Source organism: Sebastes umbrosus, chromosome 9 (assembly GCF_015220745.1).
Source record: "Sebastes umbrosus isolate fSebUmb1 chromosome 9, fSebUmb1.pri, whole genome shotgun sequence".
Taxonomy (NCBI): domain Eukaryota; kingdom Metazoa; phylum Chordata; class Actinopteri; order Perciformes; family Sebastidae; genus Sebastes; species Sebastes umbrosus.
Genome location: NC_051277.1, coordinates 4,287,241 through 4,306,326, shown reverse-complemented (window position 1 = coordinate 4,306,326; position 19,086 = coordinate 4,287,241). Strand labels below are relative to the sequence as shown.

General features: G+C 39.6%; 1 protein-coding gene across 1 annotated transcript; it reads left to right on the top strand.

Annotated features, from left to right (window-relative positions):
- The first annotated feature begins 1,264 nt into the window (after positions 1-1,264).
- On the top strand, positions 1,265-18,408 carry cenpi (centromere protein I). The gene is given in 21 exon segments (XM_037779201.1): positions 1,265-1,591; positions 3,736-3,873; positions 5,185-5,306; positions 5,650-5,757; positions 6,206-6,254; positions 6,362-6,402; positions 7,013-7,102; positions 7,211-7,336; positions 8,997-9,140; positions 10,357-10,490; positions 10,731-10,795; positions 10,798-10,823; positions 11,505-11,622; positions 11,799-11,863; positions 12,571-12,680; positions 13,893-14,028; positions 15,596-15,720; positions 16,431-16,479; positions 17,134-17,352; positions 17,690-17,731; positions 17,894-18,408. Coding segments are annotated over 21 exon segments (2,217 nt in total). The 5' UTR covers positions 1,265-1,425; the 3' UTR covers positions 18,038-18,408.
- The last annotated feature ends 678 nt before the right edge of the window (positions 18,409-19,086 follow it).

The following is a 19,086-nucleotide window of genomic DNA, read 5'->3' as shown; positions in this document are numbered from 1 at the left end:
TGAGGGGGCAAACAGCATAACTCACACACAAGGGGTCTTTCTGTTATGTCTATTGCCATGAAGAAAAAAATGTGAGTGAATTAGCCCCTTGCACCTCCCCCTAAGCATGAAACTGGACTGGAGGTCAGTTACAGTTTACAGCTCACAGTTGGGGGTGAAGCCACTGTGGTGTTTGCAGAACAGCTTGAGCAACATGAAAACATATAATTAAATACTAGGATTGTTGAAGATAACATGATGATAACGCGTTAATCCAAATTTGTTTTAACGCCACTAATTTCTTTAACGCATGTCATACTGGCTTGTCAGGAAGGAGGCTAAATAAGGCTCCAAACTTCCGCAAAATTTTGGTGAGGAAAAACTGTCATGGCCATTTTCAAAGGGGTCCCTTGACCTCTGACCTCCAGATATGTGAATGAAAATGGGTTCTATGGGTACCCACGAGTCTCCCCTTTACAGACATGCCCACTTTATGATAATCACATGCAGTTTGGGGCAAGTCATAGTCAAGTCAGCACACTGACCATGTTATGATTTGAGCAAATTTTTATGCTAAATGCAGTTCCTGTGAGGGTTTCTGGACAATATTTGTCATTGTTTTGTGTTGTCCACTCCCAAGTTGATAAGAGTATTAAATACTTGACAAACCTCCCTTTAAGGTACATTTTGAACGCTTAAAAATTGTGCGATTACATATTTTAATAGATTGACAGCCCTGATTTGAATATGTTAACATGGCTCTAGGAACTCGTGATGGACGCTGTTTTCTGACATTTTATTGACCAAAGTGATTATTTGAGAAAATAATTAGAAAACTAATTGAAAATAGAAAAAAATCATTAATTGCAGCTCCAGAGTAAAATAGGGGTCGACTGGAATCTTATTAGCGACGTTAAGCATTGAACAAATTACTTTAAAAAAAAAAAAAGGTCTGAACTCATTTTCAGAGTGTCCCAGTTATTTTTTAATAATTCACAACCCTTACTGCAAATATTAAAGACATACTCCCTGTGAAACTGGAGATAGTGAGGTCTGTGGATGATGGGACAGTGTTTAAGGAAAGATGATGCTGCTTCTGAACGTTTTAAATGTCATATTTCAGTGCTGTGAGCACAAAAATACATGTTTGTGGATAGTGAAATATTTGCAGATCATGGTATACATTTGTTGAATGTCTTCTGTGGGTTACAACTAATAAAGTCCAATAAAAACTTCCATAGATAAACAGCTATATGACTGTTGTAGTCCTACTGCCTGGCGGTTGAAGGCAAACGGACTACAACTTCCGGGAAGCAAGCGAGCGGAAGGACTACACTGCGCAGGCGCAGACCCAACGGTCGCGGGTCGGATTTGAATTTCGGTTGGATGGCTGAAGACGAAGTGGAGCTCACAGTGTTGTTCTTAAGTTTTTTAGCAATGTAGAAAATGGCAGCAAAGTTAAACCCGCCGGATTCAGAAGCGTCGTCGTCTCTAAACGAGCAGTCGGTGTCTAGCCGGAGTAGTAACAGAAGTCTTAGGGTCGCGGAGAAGGAGAGGAGGAAGAATGAGGCGGAGGACCCGGTTGTTCTGGCCCTGAAGTACTTCAATGACGGTAAGAACTCAGACTCAACGGTCGGTCGATAGCCGTTAGTAGCCGTTACTGTTACTAACGGTCGATAGATAGCCGTTAGTGGCCGTTACTGTTACCAAGAACAAACATGAATGCAGATAAATAGACAAGGCCAGCATGTTGACGTTAGTTTGTTATTGTATTTAGGGTGTAACTTAGCTTATTGATAGCTAATGTTGTCCCAAACAGAGCTAGCCTCAGTGTTAAGTCAATAACATTAACGTTAGTCACTTAACGTTACAAACACAGACAACAACACCATTGTTAAAAGCTACATATTAGAGGAGCTACGTCATATGGTTTATGACGTCATACGTTGCCACTGCTTATGTTGTATGTCAAGCTGTTTTTATCATTAAATAGCTAGACTGGTTATTTTTTCTTTTCTTTTTTTTTAACAATGTCTTTATTTTATTTTTTATACAAACATCAGCATTATTATGCAATATATACAATACAGGATTTACTTTAACAAACATAACATCCTTTAACAGCTGTTACCCTGTACTGTGCAACTCATCTCTGGACTAACTAAATAACACCCCCCTCTCACACACACACACGCACACACACACAAACTTAGTTTGTTATTGTATTTAGGGTGTAACTTAGCTTTACTGCTAGCTAATGTTGCTAACTTACATATTACCTCACACCTCAGTGGATGAGACAGTCCCAAACACAGCTAGCCTCAATGTTAGAGGTCCAAGATTATAAAAAGTGAGATTTTCATGTTTTTTATATTATAAAACAAGTTTAAGTGCTATATAAATACTGTTAAACTATCAAAACACTCAATATACGGAGAAATACACACATCCCGTATTTAGAAATTGTGCGTTTGAAACAAGCTGTTGGGATTTCTGTCCATTTGTGATGTCACAAATATACAATATTTAGACCATTACACAGTTTTAAAGGTAAATATTCTAAATGTGTCCCAGTTTATTTCCTGTTGCAGTGTATGTTCATAACATCAGCTGACAGGAAGTAAACATGGACCCAAACTGTTTCCCAGCAACGTAATTCCGTTGCAATTCCATAAAAATGCACTAAAACGGAGCGTTTCAGACAGAGGGTGAATACAGGTATATTCAGGCAGACAGTACGAGGAAAATAAAGTTTTTTTTAACATTACAGCGTGTAAACATGTTCTAGTTGAAACACAAAATACAAGTATGAACCTGAAAATGAGCACGATATGGGACCTTTAAGTCACTAACATTAACTTTAGTCACTTAACGTTACAAACACAGACAACAACGTCATTGTTATAAGCTCCATATTAGAGGAGCTACGTCATATGGTTTATGATGTCATATGTTGCCACTGCTTATGTTGTATGGCAAGCCGTTTTATCATTAAAAAGCTAAATTGGTTGATTCATTATTAGAGATATCTACTAAGTCATTTTGCCTAGTCAAAACTCTGATTTAAGATATCTGTAATTACATTTTGACTAGTAAGATTTCAAACTACATTTGCCCTTGATGTGTATGGGGTTTCTCATTATAGATATCTACAATTCAGGTGCAGATAAATGTGAATAATTCCATTTTCAGATATCTACAATTTAATACTACTAGTACTAGTACTAGTCATAATTCCAGTTTAAGATAACTTTAATTCCCCTCAATTCAATATATCTACATTGTCCTTTTTAGATATCTTGAATTCAATTTTACTAGTCACAAAACAATGACGTTGTAGAAATCTTGAACTGGATTTAGGGATAGTCATAATTTAATTGGATATATCTACTATCAAGTTATAGACATCTTGAAATGAATTATGATTAGAGATATCTCATTTGGAGATATCTTTAACTTTCATTCTACCTAGTCAAAATGTAATTACCAGCTCATCTGCTGTCATGTCACCCAACATCAACATTAGCAGAAAAAAACACCTATCTCTTGTATGAGTCAAGCTGTATTTTAACATTTTAATTCAATTCAATTCAATTTATTTTTATATAGCGTCAAATCATAACAGAAGTTATGAGTAGTGAAACAGTTCTGCTACATTAAAAACTACACATACAGAAAAATAAAACATTGGAGAAACAATAAAACATTTTAAACACAATACACACTCTGATGTGATGTTATCTCTCCCTCCTGTAGTTGAAGCCGGTACTCCTGTGAGTGGGAACGATGAGGTGGAGAGGAACCTGGTGCTGGTGGAGAAGATGGCCTACAGTAGAGGACTTTCCCCGGAGGCCATCTCTATTATGCTCGAGTTTGCCATGAGCCTCCGTATGGGTAAGACAGTCACTTAGCTGCAGGGGTAGACTGGGTACAATACCATCCATCCATCATTGGCCCTTAACCTGTAGAGTATGTAGGGGGCTGGAGTCTGTCCCATCACACACCAAGCAAGTGTGCACCTTGGACAGTGTCTGTCACACTCTTATTCACACTAGGAACCAGGGTTGGAATTTTTGCTGGTAAAATATGCAAATGGCTGCTAGGTTTGCTTCACTCACCAGCCAAAAATGACAATGATAATCTATTGAGTGGCTGGTAGATTTTTGGAATCCACTAGCCACAGTGGCAGGTGGACAAAAAGTAAATGTCCAACCTTGCAGACATGGAACAAGCTCCACACAGACTGATTCAAACAGCTTCTTACTGTGAGGTGGCAGTGTTAACCACTGAGCCACCGTGCTGTCTGAAATTGAATGTGTTTTGGTGCAGTTTAATTAACATTTTTTAATGTGTTTTGGTTTGGTTTAATTTCAGTCATTCCCAAAGACTGTGTTGCAACCCTGTGTTGCTGTGTTGGTTTGCAGGAGATTTTAGAGTTGCCAGATAAATTTGCACAATTTCTTCCATAGTCTTTTATTCAATATTTATATCTGCAGTACACCTTTGAGCCACATGGGGAAACCTGAATGTTCGTATTGTTCTGATAATTGTAGCCTCCTTATAACATTGAATCTAATATGAAAAGCTTAGTGTTCATTCTGTTTGTTTTACTGATGAGAGGAAAAACATGAGAGCCTGTTAACTCCACCTAAATGTATTTATTTGTTCTCATTTATAAAGTATTTAACATGGGTATATGTTCTCAATAACACATGCATAAAACAAAGTTGTGATTTATCAAAAATATATCTCTTCAAAATGGCTGTTTTATCTATTCAAGATAATATAAGGTGATGGGGAACTGGCAGTAAGAATGATCAGAAATGTTCATTTACACACAAATTCGCTCTTCTCATGATTTATGGATTTATAGATGAGGCCTATTGTGAACTGGGTCGCAATGCTTTGTCATTTTAAAAGTGGATCACCAGAAAAAAATGTTTTGGAAACACTGGTTTAGTTGACAAGAATGCCAGAGCCAAATAATGTGTATGTAGAAGATAATATGGTGTACTGTGAGCATATATTTTCCCTCACAGTTTAAAAAAATGGTACAAAAATTGTCTTTCATTCTTTCCAAAAGTGTAGCAACACCTGTGCAAAGTAGAAAGTGTATGAATGACTTGGACAGCTGACATTTTTTACAGTCAGTCTTAACATGTGCTTCCTTTACCTGATTTAGTTTCTGTGAATTTCTCTGTGTAGGGACGAATCTATGTGCGCGGGTGCTGAGGTGTCTGATTCCTGCCACTGTGGTGCCACAGGAGGCCGTTGTTAGAGCGGTGGTTTGGCTGGGGGTTGGCAAAATACCAATCATACACAAGTAAGTGCAAATATGATTTGCCCAAATTATTCTCATCTGCTTTCTGTTCACGAGTAATGCACAAGTATGTTTGTTGGAATAGATGTATTATTACCATCAAAGTATAATTTAATATTCTAATTACTAAGTTTGCATCATTAGCTGTTTTTTTAAAGAAAATGGTATGACTTTAACTATTGCTCTTGTTCTCTTTTCAATAATTAATATTTTATTCAATAAAAATGTTTTACAAATGATTGCTGTTCAGTTTTTGAAAACATAGTTTAATAGTTAGTTATTCTCTGTAATATCTAAGATTGCACCATAATTAATCCATTTGTGTGTTTACTTGCATGTATATTTTTCAGATTCTTTTCATAAAGTGGGTGTTGACCGTATTTGACATGATTGATACAAAGGATCAACTTCGAGCAATCTATGGCTTCATCTTCAGCTTCGTCAGAGAGGAGAATCTGGTATGTGTGCTGAGGATTTTTCATTTTTGTAGTAAGATGGCATTAAATTTGTGTAATATTCGTTTACACACGTCTTTGAGCCACAGATTTAGGGTTCACTAAGCTTATTGGTCATTTAAATGAATTGTATATTTGTATGCCCAAGCTATTTTAAAATGAATTTGAAATGACGAATGCCTCACTGTTTATGGATGCTGTGCCTTGTTCGAGACACAGACTTAGTGTGATAAATAAAGGTTAATTTCTGCCTGACTAGACAGATAAATAATACATTTATCTGGTTAAGGCCTATAATACATTCATTCCAAAAGAGGATAGTGCTGTTCTGTTTGTTCTCATGTGAACGATTGTCCGTTTACCAGCGTAATGAAATGGACTGCAGCTTTGTAATGTGATATGTGATATGGGATCCACTGTGAAGTTATTATCTTTTGTCACATTATTTCAGTGTCCTTTCATCTGCCATCTGCTGTACCTTTTGACCAGAAAGGAAAGTGGTAAGTCAAATATATGATTGTAGTGCTATTGTTTCTAGTTTACTCCATTATTTCTTCTTTTCAGTATTCTTATCTTCATTTTTTTTTTTTCTCGTTGTAGTGCCGAGTCTTCAGAGTCAGGAAGCTGCTGGAGCTGCAGTCTAAACTGGTAAACCTCCTGCTGATCGGATGCCCTCTAGAGCCATTTATCAAAGCTACTATATTATTGGCTTACTCAGTATGAAAATTAGATATCCCAGGATGGGTTTTTTCTAGGGCAGTCAATCGATTAAAATATTCAATAGTGATTAATCGCATGATTGTCCATAATTAATCGCGGTTAACACAAATTAATCACACATTTTTTTATCTGTTCGAAATGTACCGTAAAGGGAGATTTTGTCAAGTATTTAATACTCAAATATGCTTGCTTTATGCAAATGTATGTATATATTTACAAGTTAGTATGACATGGATTCCTTAGGTTTTTTCTAGTTTCATGTGATGCCAGTATCTTCAATCTAGCTTTAAAACTGAGCCTGCTATAACCTCCGAAAGATCGATTTTGTTAATGCGTTAAGGGATTAGTGACGTTAAAACGAATTTGCGTTATCGCGTTATCCTGACTTTTTTCTACACATTATTCCCATGAACAGTTACCCTTGGCCATTCCATATCATTGGTTATGGTTGTATTCTGTGTTATTAGGAAACAATCAAAAATGAAGATTTCGAGTTAAAAAATGTGACATATTGACCGTGTTGTTATTGTTTCCTCAGGGAAGGCAGCCGTTCCTCATGAACCTGTTGTCACTTTACAAAGTGTTTTGCCCTGAACTGGTGACGCTCTCCATCCCATCACGAGCTAAGGTTTGTACATGGACTGTGCAGTTGATGCTCATTCTGCCTTTATAATAAGGGGTATGCCCATAATCTCTTAAGCACCAACGCAATTATATGTTTTCTGTTTTCTTACAGAGTGGGTTTAAGAACCACAATCAGCCCTGGAAATCAGCGTTGATTGCTGTCCAGAAGAGGGAGGGTTCCCAGGTTCCCTCCAGCATCAGTCTGGCCTCCACAATGAAGACCAACCCCAGGAAAAGGGTATGAAAGTCTATTTAAGTTGTCAGGTGCACTGCGTACCCTGTTTACAATCACTCCTGCTACACTACAGTTAGGCTGCTGAAAACAACTTTGGCACAAGAAAGTAAAAAAAAAAAACTATGGGGTACTGAGGTTACTAAACTGACTAACTAAGGGTAAAAAAACAAAACACAAGCACTTACCCTAACTGCCCAGGAGTTTGTCTAACAGCTGACTACATGGATGCTCGTTGGAGCAATTCTGTGCATTTGGTAGTGTGTTTTCTGCAACAAGCTCCAGCACAAGGCACAGTCCCTCCACCTTTTCTTGTGTAGCTGCTGTGAAATGAATGAAGCTACCTTCAAGTGTGGTTTGAAATGTCAAGATCATAAAAACACTCTGACGTAAAACAATAATTGTGAAATATAAAGTCTGCATGTCATCACACAAATGGGCCGTTTAAGTGAAGTGCCGCACCGCTGGGTCTGGTGTGAATGGAGCCTTACTGCTGCTCTGCAAAATGTTAAAGGTCCCATATTGTAAATCGTGAGATTTTCATGTGTTTTTTTATTATAAAGCAGCCAGTTTAAGTGCTATATAAATACTGTGAAAGTAATGAAACGCTCAATCCACGTAGAAATGCACACAGCCTGTATTCAGAAACTGTGCTTTTGAAACAAGCTTTCAGGATTTCTGTAATTTTGTGATGTAACATATCTACGATATTTAAACCATTTCAGTTTTAAACGTAAACATTTTAAATGTGTCCTATGGTGCCTTCAAATGAGGTTGTGTCTAACGTGTTCTTGTGGTATTCACAACGACGTATGTGGAAAGTTTCTGAAAGCTCAGAGTTCACGAGTAGTGACGTGTTTGTTGACGTTGTCAGAAATGACTGAGGCCATGGAAGTTAATTTTTCGGTACATAATAAGTTAATAAATAGTAATATTAGTCGTATATTGTAATTCTTGGTAATTTTATATGTCTGAGGGAAAATGTTGATATTCCCAACGGCTTCATATTTTTCTTCTGTCCTTATGCCTTTGCATTTCCTGCATTATGTTACTTGCTAGCTTGCTAAATTGTTAGCCTCTGTGGCTTCTAGACGCCGACAGTAACGTTAATATTGCCGTTGCTTAGCAGCGGTGTTCTCACGACTTAATCACTTGGACGCCAAGCATATCGTGTACACGACCTCCCATGTTGTTAAAACATGAGCTCACGAGTTTCATTTGAAGGCATCACCAGTTTATTTCCAGTTGCAGTGTATGTGAATGACATTAGCTGACAGGAAGTAAACATGGACCCAAGCTGTTGCCTAGCAACGCAATTACATTGAAATGCACTAAAACGGAGCGATTCAAACAGAGGGTAAATACAGGTATATTCAGGCAGACTGTATGAGGAAAATTAAGCTTTTTTTTGAACATTACAGCATGTAAACATGTTCTAGTAGAAACACAAAATACATAAAATGAGCATGATATGGGACCATAACAGTAGGATTGCAGGGAGTGACATGGTCAGACAAGAATGCCAAGTACCAGATCTATAAAGTATTTATCTGTATTTAATCTGTTTATCATGATTTTAGCCTTTTATTAATGTTAGGAAATAAAAAATGGGAGCCCAGGCTCGCCTTTTATTTATTTTCTTGTTTTACTGTGCTTTCTTTCTCAGAAACACTGCCACCTGGAATTTCCGGTGTTGAGTTCTGTAGTCAGTAAAGCGGCTCAGACTGAGCCGTACTCCAGCAGAAAGTTGCTCCCCCTGGTGCAGGTCCACTCCTTTGCTCAGCTCCTGGAAAATATGCACCGTATAGAGGTAATTTCTGCCGGGACAAATCTCTGAACCTCTGCCCCCTTTACTGTCTTTCACTCTCTCTGCTCGCATCTACCTCAGTTTCCACCGTTCTGCTGTTAGTCCCGACCTCAATGTAACTACAGTCGGTTTTAATTGTGCTGTATCCTCATGGCCACAGGGTGGTGCTGTTGCACTGTTATAATTTTGTCTGTACATTTTAGCCGGATACTAACAACTTTGTCCTATAGAAACCACAGCAGAGGTGGCCTTGGCTGTAATTTGTTTATCAGATTAGAGCATAAACAAGAGCACAGTGCTTATCCTTTGTTTTTTTTAACTGGCCATTGTTCCTTTTACAGATACGGTGGTTTATCTATGAGCAATGAAAGCAAAAGACCTGAAAGTTTCATAGCAAATTTAAAGAGTCCTCTCTATAAATTGCCCTGCAGATTCAGTGACCTGATAAACAAATATAAATAATTTTAAATAGCTTGTGGACTTTTATGCCTCACGCTACATAAATTCACCTCTTTCACCGCCAACGTGAGAAATAAGGATGTCGATAGCATCAACTGTGCTTATTGCCAAGAAAGCTCTACCTTTTTCTCGTATCTTACGCAAGATGGATGAGTACAGTCAATCACACTCATAAAACCGAAGCGAAGGCATTGACAAAGGATCATTGATTATATCCCTCATTGCCTGCACTCCTGTTATCAAAAGCAGAATGGTGCTTTCTCAGTTTAATGATACAGTTGCTCCATAATTATTGGAGAGCTGAGCTGTGTCCATTCACAGTCTGTCTCCTCGTTTTAATTTATTCATTATACTGATAAAGTCCCCATATTGGGAGGCAGCTGTTCATACACAATAAGGGACTGTATCAACTATCCAGTGTGATGGCAGAAATGTCCCAGTGCTGGCATTACGGGGATTACTGGATATTGAAGAATTAGCTCAGTGGCGGATTGGTGGCCCGCTCAATGAGCATCAGTATATTCTTATTCCTTAGCAGGTAAACAGATTGATTTGAGGGAAGTAATCATGCAAAGCAGCATTTTCTGTTTGTTTTTATGCATTGTTTTACTTTGGGAGTATAGTTAGTTGGGAATATGATTTTTTGTTTCCCCATCTCTTCCCTGTACTACCCTGTATTTATGGTTGCTTTGATTATTTTAGCCTCTCAATCATACTTTATTGCATGCATTTCCTACTTCTTCATTTTTATCTCCACCAGCTGCCCGCTCAGATGGGCTCACTGCTGGGCTCCAGTCTAGCACTGCAGTACCTGGACTATGTACAGGACGAGTCTGCCCTCCTACGCCTCAACTTCTGGCTAGGCTTCGCTCTCCATGAAGGTAAGGAAGGGGGGTACGGGCAGGGCGGAGCAGCTACCAAACTGTTGTGACATCTTCTATCAGGAAGATTCCTCCAAAGCAAGCTAACCTTGAGTTGAACCCAAACACATTACATAGTTGGCATATCAAAAGGATTCTTTCAGAGAGGTGTTGAAAAGAGACGAGGGGAGGCGGTCTCACTGTGCGCTGTTTTCTTTTTATTCCCTTGAATTTTTCACTCACTAAATATCTTTTCTTGCTATTTTTTGTTCAGACTTTTGTTCTGTGGCGACGGAGGAGCCTCCCAGAATTCAGAAGAGTCTCTGCAGTTTTTGAACAAGTGCTGTCCACACAGCACTTTCTCCAGGTGAGCCTCACATTTCACCTACCTCTCTACCTCACACCTGTCATTCACTATTCCCTGTATTTAGGGATGCACGATATACACTGATCAGCCATAACATTATGACCACTGACAGGGGAAGTGAATAACATTGATTATCTTGTTACAATGGCACCTGGCAGTGGGTGGGATATATTAGTCAGCAAGTGAGCATTTTGTCCTTGAAGTTGATGTGTTGGAAGCAGAAAAAACATGTGAGCGACTTTGACAAGGGCCACATTGTGCTGGCTGGACGACTGGGTCAGAGCATCTCCAGAACTGCAGCTCTTGTGGGATGTTCCCGGTCTGCAGTGGTCAGGACCTACCAAAAGTGGTCCAAGGAAGGAAAACCGATGAACCGGCGACAGGGTCAGACCCTGAGGTTCATTGATCCACATAGGGAGCGAAGGCTGGCCCGTGGTGTCCGATCCAATAGAAGAGCTATTGTAGCTCAAATTGCTGAAAAAGTGAATGCTGGTTCCGATAGAAAAGTGTCAGAACACACAGTGCATCGCAGTTGTTGCGTATGGGTGTAGCCGCAGACCGGCATAACGTGCATCCCTACCTGTATTCATTAACCTACACCTACATGATTAGCTGACCCTGTAAAATCACAGTCAAATAATGATTTCACAATGTTTTTAATTTGTCATATTTCTCCATCAGGAGGGGTTTTCCTGCACAGAGGCTTTTCTCTACAAATTTCTCAATGTTTGGGACGGTTCCCTCCTCCGCCCGCAGATCCTCGGCCTGCTGAGCAGCATCCCTGTTATCCCCAGTTCCCGTGAGTTTCCATGGGTTGTGTCTGCCTCCAAATTTAGTGATCTTTGAACTTTGCTCTCTACTTGAAAAAATGTTCCCATGTTAGCAAGGCCTGCCATGTTGTGCCATATCATAGCTAGAAATTGCACTGATCTATATAGCTGGTACAACTGTAACCTTCTGTCTCCCCCGCTTCAGAAATCGGACGGTTTCTGTTTGAGCCCCTCCTGCAGCTCTTCTTCACCTCCTCACTGTTTTTCAAGGTGGGTAGAATGATCTCCTGCTACTGTGCTTGAATTACAAAACCTTCTGCTATATGCTAATAGAAAAGATGCAATAGTCTTGTGATTATAAAGAGAGAGATCTCTCCTCTGGACTGGAAAAATGCATCAAATTTGCCCGAGGGCTCGTTTGGTACCAGGTTTCGGTACCCATCCCTACCTACTTCTCTTACCGATACTGCTTATCGATCCCGTACTTTATCGGTACTCTTATCTGTTATTTTTCTCCATTGTCTTCCGAAACAGAAGGATGCCAGAATACTGTATATAAATTAATATTCTTGAGTAGCAACTGCAACAGCTCTGTTTTGAACAATTCCTAATATAGACTATAATGTTATGATGATGGAAAGCAGAGAGAGTTGGCCCCGCCCCGCCTTGCCCCTCGCACATACGACCAGCTCAGGGAGAGAAAAATCTCTCTTCTGGATTAGGAATAGTTAAAATGCATCATAAGCGAATGTCTTAATCTTATTGCAAATTAGAGACAAAGTTGGTGAGATAAAAGGTGCAAGATAACCTTCAAGTAGCCAAAATAAATAGGAAATCTATTTTCTTAATTTCTCCTATAGCAGAACGGGTACGTCGGAGCTTATCAATTTCTACGGTCTTTAATAATTTAGCCCTGGGCGCCCGTTTAATTTCCCCCCTAATGCTTAGTGCTTTTCCTCTTTATCATGTGTCTGCAGTGTGGACTGATAGAGTGTCTAAACAATATGCTGTTGAAGTGGCTGACCTGGCACTCAGTGTATGCTCTGGAGGACGACTTTGACATCAGCATCAACAGCCACACCTCCATGTGAGTCTCACATCTACTCCCTGCTACGTGTTTATGTCCTGAGTTTAAACAAGCAACATACCTGCAAACACTTTGTGAATTTACTTGAGGGTCGGGCTGCTGCCTCTTAGTCTGTTAGTCGACTAATCTGTTGTTTTGGTTTAAGATTTCTTTAGTCGATTAGTCATTCTTTATGCTTTTTTCATGCTGAATGACTTAAGATCACATCTCTGTTAAACACAAGATTTAAAGTGGTGCTTTTGTGTGATTCTGTGTGAAGAAACTCTGTTGATTAAATCAACTAATCTATTAGTCGACAAAATCATAGTAGAGTGTTAGTTGACTAAGAATTGTTTTGGTTGAGGACAGCCTTGCCTGAAAGCATAAGGGTTATAGCTTGTTTAGCTTTTTTCCTTTCAAGCCAAGAACTCACACCTTAATCGGTTCTCACAGATATAATAAAAGTGTTCAGGTGTTGCCTCAGTTTTATTTACTGGGGGTTAGTGTAATGGAAAAATCAATCCCTGTTGTAGGTGACTTACCCATTTTTGTTCTAAATATGAAGCTTAATGGCTCTATTAATTTGAGTTATCGTCTAATTTTGTTTCCAGTCGAGCATCGTGTCACAACATTTTGGCTGAAACCTTACATAGGTCTCTATAGTAACTCTTTAGCTTGAGTTCAAGCCACCTATCATCCACTAACCAAAGCAACTCAAGCAGAAGTGTGTATTGACATGTTTTCCCTTTTGGTTTTGAGCCCATTTATCCATCAAATCCTTTAATTAAAATTTGTCTGCAGACAAAAACAGACCTAATCTCCAGTTAAATGATTTTCCAGCTTCCAAATTAAGGGGTGGAGTCAGTGTCAGTTGTGTTTAACTACCTGGGCTTCATCAGTATCGAGTCGTCTAATCCCACAACAAATGAGTGTGTAGTGTAGGGATGCATTGTTTATTTGCTGCCATTTTCAAACTCACCTCTGGTATTTAGCCAGAGTACAACTCAGAGACTAGATGTAGGAGTAATTGATTGTGTATTTGTGTACACTTTCCCAACATCGCTCTTGATTCAGTTTGTCCTTTGTGTTGTAATGAAATGCCATGTGCTTGATTTGGGAGCTTTTCTTCTGACCTATCAGAGACCTGATGGGGTAATGCTCCGAGGGCAAACCAGCTGACTGCTGTTACAACGTTCACTCAGCATCACTCTCTGCTCTGCCCTCTGTCTCCAGAAATATGACTCTGACGGGGTTCAAGGATTCGGTGATGGAGCTGGTTGACTTTTTGGGTCGGCTGGCCTCCGTGGGCCTTCAGCTCGAAGGCTGCCACTCCCTCCTCCTCAGCTTCATCATGCACTTCTACGAGACGGTAAATGAGCTGATTACTAGTGATTGGATCTGCTTTGTGGCTTTTTTTAAGGCATGATGCAACCTGGGCTTTACAGGTGCTATTTAAAGGGGCTGTATGTAGGAATCAGAAATGAAATTGATTGTTAACAGTGACACCTGTGGCCGTTAAGTCAACGACAGTCAGCGTCCTGTTGCTCGCGCTTGCACTATGTAGACGCGACACACGAGACTGAACGTGATTGACAGCTAAAACCATAATATCACTATATATTTCACATGCTTGGCAGTAATGTGAGCTTACCTGTCCAATAGGAGTTTTGCCAGCTCGGGGTCCGTTTTGATTCCTAAAACAAAATGAAGGTCCCTCCATCAATCGAAGGCACGGCTGATGTTGATCCTAGTTTTCCTCGACGTCGGTCCTGTATTGCAAGACGGTCTTCACTAGATAAAACGTTTTTTTTTGGGCTTCCGTGGATTTTGTGTCGGAGTCTGAGTTGTGGTGAGGGCTGGTTGTTTGTTGGCATTAGCAGACTCATACCTAACCGAATGTTAGCTATGGTTGCACACTGTTAGACCTGAAGCGGAGCTAAAGAGAGTCATTAAAAGCAGTCAAGGTCTCAGGATGGCCTCATTTTTTAAGTTAGGTTACAACCTGTTCACATATTGGCAATAAAAAACAATTAAAAAAAACGTTTATATGTATAAAAACTTACATAAAGTCCCTTTTAATGATCCTCTCCACTCAAAAATATATTTTTTTATTACTTCACTTCGATGTTTGACCTTCTCTGTGCAGAACGCTGTATGTGAAGAGTTTGACACTTGAAGACTGTTTTCACATTCATCTGTTGAAGGAGCTGTCTCACCTTGAATCTGGGTTTAACATGTGAACACAAGAGCAACTAGACATCGCAGCTATTCTGGAAGCCATTCGTGTCTGTGATGTGGAAACTTGAAGCTTCTAGTGCACACATACACTGAGAAAGAACTTCACAGTGAAGGAGGAGACATCATCTGTCCAGCAGTTAATGTTTTGAAATTAAAAATATTTGCATATATTCCGATTTTTCAATGAGGAAGAACAGTGGATGCATTTGAAAGAAAATAAGACAAAGGTTACAAAACTTACAAGACAGATTTGAAATAAGTTCGATAAAATATGGAAATAATAATCAAGGATCACAAAAAAGATCAGGTCAGAAGGAAAATGTAAGATTCATGAAATAAATAGCAATAGGAAGGAAAGGAATATGGAAAGAGAACGATTTGAAATTCTTGAGAATAAATCTACAACATGAATAAATCAAATCATAGAAAGAGAATATGCACTGACAGAAGGTTTGACTCGCCTCCAATTCAGAAAGTCTTTTCAAAGCGTGTATGGAGGTGAAGTTATTGAAACATGTTACAATAAACACAAAGATGGGAAGCCAAGAATAGCTTCATAGATCAGCATGTCCCAGCTTTTATCAAAGCAGAGGCATGATAAAAGCTTCAGCAGTGAGACGGACTGTATGTTGGATTATATCTACTGTACCTTTTTAACTCTCTGTGGGTGTTAATTCCATCTTTCTCTGCTCCCCCAGGTGTGTGACATGTTTCTGAAGTATGGACTCCCCCTCGTGGTGATGCCTCCACCTGGAGTGTTTTACCCAGCCCTATTTGCCACTGACGCTGTTAGCGTGGACAGACTGGCCTACATCATGTACAGGTACAGGGGACCGAGGTTATAATAGATTTGAATTTTCAATTAGATTTTTTTTTTTTTTCATTTAATTTAGTTTCATTTAGTTTTCAGAGAGGTTTAGTTTTTTTTTATATTTAGTTTAGCAGTAGTTTTAGTTCGTGTTCGTTAGGGCCTGGTATTATGTCTCAGAGTTATGTAATTGTTGCAGCTCTAGTTTTTATTTAGTTTCAAAAATATTTTACTGCTTATTTTACTTTCCTATAATGACCCTGGCGGGGACTCTTCACCTCTTTACTACAACCTGCCGCGATGCATAAACCAGCAACTCCCTTAATGTAGTATGTCATATGTCGATGCATATTTGATGACGGAAGAGCAGGAAATCAAATGGCTAAATTGTATGTATATGTTGCTGCATGATTTATGATGATGAGAGTCTAAAGAGGAAATGCACTTAAGCCATCTTCTCCTTTTTTTTATGTAGAATTCAAACATCATTTTGTAACTCCGGGGCCGAATTTAATAACACAAATCCTTACAGTGTAGGCTAATTGACTATGCCCCGGGGCTCTGAAGTCATTCTGCCAAAGCTGAGCGTAAAAAGTGCCATGGCAAAGGAAAATTGGAACGTGATAGCGTGATATTCTTTGACACACCGTAGAAAACAAGCTGTTCTGCAGTGTTTCATGATCACAGGGGTCACTGATCTTTTCATGTTTCTTGTTTTTGTTCAGGTACAAGGTGAACTTGACATCAGCCAAGAGTAAAGAAAAACTCACAGAGGTAAAAACTTTCTTCTCGCCATGTACGTCTGAAAGCACGCTGTGATTTGCATTGCAGTGATACTGTAAAGAGTACATTTTGGTCCCATTGCACCAAGTACTTGACGTATAATGTGAAGGGAATGATTTTCTATTAGCACTGATTTGATTAGAAGAGCTAATTTAACGGTTATCTCAAACCATGGATTTTGAATGCATTTCTTGTGATTGCATTTACATTTTAGGCATTTAGCTGGCGCACTCTCTTCCGATGTGACTTTGCTGTTTGTGTCGATTCACTGTAGTAGCTTTTATAGATTTTTTTTCCCCCCTTCTCTCAGTCTGGCTTGTTAGGAATTCACATGCATCTACCTACAGCTGCTAACCTTTAATACCCCTCTCAGATGGGGGACTTAAGAAGTTGTTGATTTTAATACATCTGCCACTGCGAGCTGTGAATTTACAAGTGCATGTCAGACTGCCAGCACGCTCCCCTGGAAATGTCAGAGGCACTCTTTATTAAGAAAAATGGACTTGGTAAATGGCATGCAAATTTATCAGCACAACATCAGATGTGAAACGTTGCAGATATGGAGAGCAGTTTACTTTCTTTCTCTACTTTCTTTCGCTTCTTCTCATGATGTCGCTCCCCCCTTTTTGATTGTTTTTCTTACAGCAGGCCTTTCACATCAGCCGTCAGACGTACCGCGAGTTCAACCACTACGCAAGCGTCATGGTCAGCTGCCTGTGGAACGGCGAGATGTTTCAACCAAGCTCGGGTGTACCGCTGGGAGAGGAGCTGCTGCTCAAGAGCAACGTGCCGCAATACTGGACGAGCTTCGACCTCCTCCACCACCCTGCCTTCATGAGCTACGCCATCAACTTCCACCAGAAGGTGAGTGTGTGCGCCGTTTTGGGATGAAGATGTTTGAGCAGGATCCCACCTGCTGCACGCCACAAAATGTTTCTTCTATGTAGCTATCAGTTCGGTTAATGAACTTACAGGCGAGACAAGGAGACAAATGTGGTATTAATGTATCTTTTATAGAAGATACATTAATACAGAAAGACATTTTATTATTAATGTGCGCTGCATGAGACATGGTTTTTCGTCATGTTTAATAATACACGTACCTTTTTTTGGTTCGGTCCAGCTGCAACATCCAGCAGCGATCTTGTGAGATTTAGCAGGACGGGCTGACAATGAATATTAATGTTTCTCTCTTCATCAGTGTTGGCCGGGGAGAGAGGACATGGACCTCAATTCCATAAAGGTATCGGGCCTTTTTCATTTCTGCATTTATTACAGACTTCACATGTAGTTTTGATGTAGCATCAGTCATATTTCAGAGATTAAGAGAGATCGCTTTGATCATAGAAACCTTCAGATGTCTTGGATGTGACTGGGTGTGTTTCTCTCTGTCTTTGTGTTTCAGCATCCCAAGCCATGGAGCTGGTACCTGGAGTATTTGTTCAGTCAGGGCTACGACGGCCTTAAACAGTTTGTTCAGAGCAACATCAGCCGGCGGCTGGCAGCAGGCGACGGGCAGAGCGACAGCCTGTCCACATAGCAGAGGTAGATGCTCAACTCAACGGAGAGGACAAACAACCACTTGCATCTTACCCATTTTTTTTTTTTTAAAAGACTTGTATATATTTCATCTCCTCGTCTCCTCCAAGCGAGCTACTCGCTAGCGATCTGAGTATCTTTTTATGTACATAGATGTATCTGTGTTTATTGTGTATTTTTTTTACTTATAGTAATGTCTATTCAGCGATAATAGAGAGGCGAAGTCCTTCCCAGTCCAGGACCTTATTTCTGAGAAAATATGAACGGTAGTCAACGGCGAGAGATAAATATTTTTTTGATCCCGTTTGTATTGCTCCATGAATCACACAGATGATGTTTGTCAATTTAAAATATAATTTTGCAAGTCAAGAAAGTCTCAGTTTGTCGTAGTATCATTTAGTTTTATGTGAAACCGCTCAGTGAACTACATCTCTCGTCTCGCACAATATACGTCACCAACACTAGCTAGCTAGCTAACTTAGCTATGACCAGGCACAAATGAAACGCTATCTGACCTGATGTGTTTTATCCAGCGACTCCTGGTCTTTTTATGAGCCGGGAAGCAAAACAACGATTGAGACCCGTTGCTGGTGTGAGTTAATCCCAGTAGGAAACACACAGGCATCGTAGCTTCAGAGAGAGAGACGTCACTTACGCGTATTTTGGGTGTGTCGTCTTTCTAATTACGTATTTTCACAGTCTGATAATTCAACAGTTTTACAACAAACTGAGACTTTTCTTGCAAAATTATGTTTTAAATTGACAAACATCATATGTGTGATTCATGGCGCAATTCAAACGGGATCAAAAAAATATTTGTCTCTCTCCGTTGACTGCCGTTCATATTTTTTTAAAATAAGGTCCCATGGTGGTGAATCGGAAGAGGCGGGACTTCGCCTCTCTGTAGACTACAACGCCCTGGCGGCCATTTGCCAGAAGAAGTGTCAGTAACAGGTTTAAGTTCAGCGATTAGATGTTCAACAGGGGGAGATGGTATATATATTTATTAATTAACTTTTCCTGCTTGGGCTGGAGTCGATAACTTTTCTCGCTTTTGTC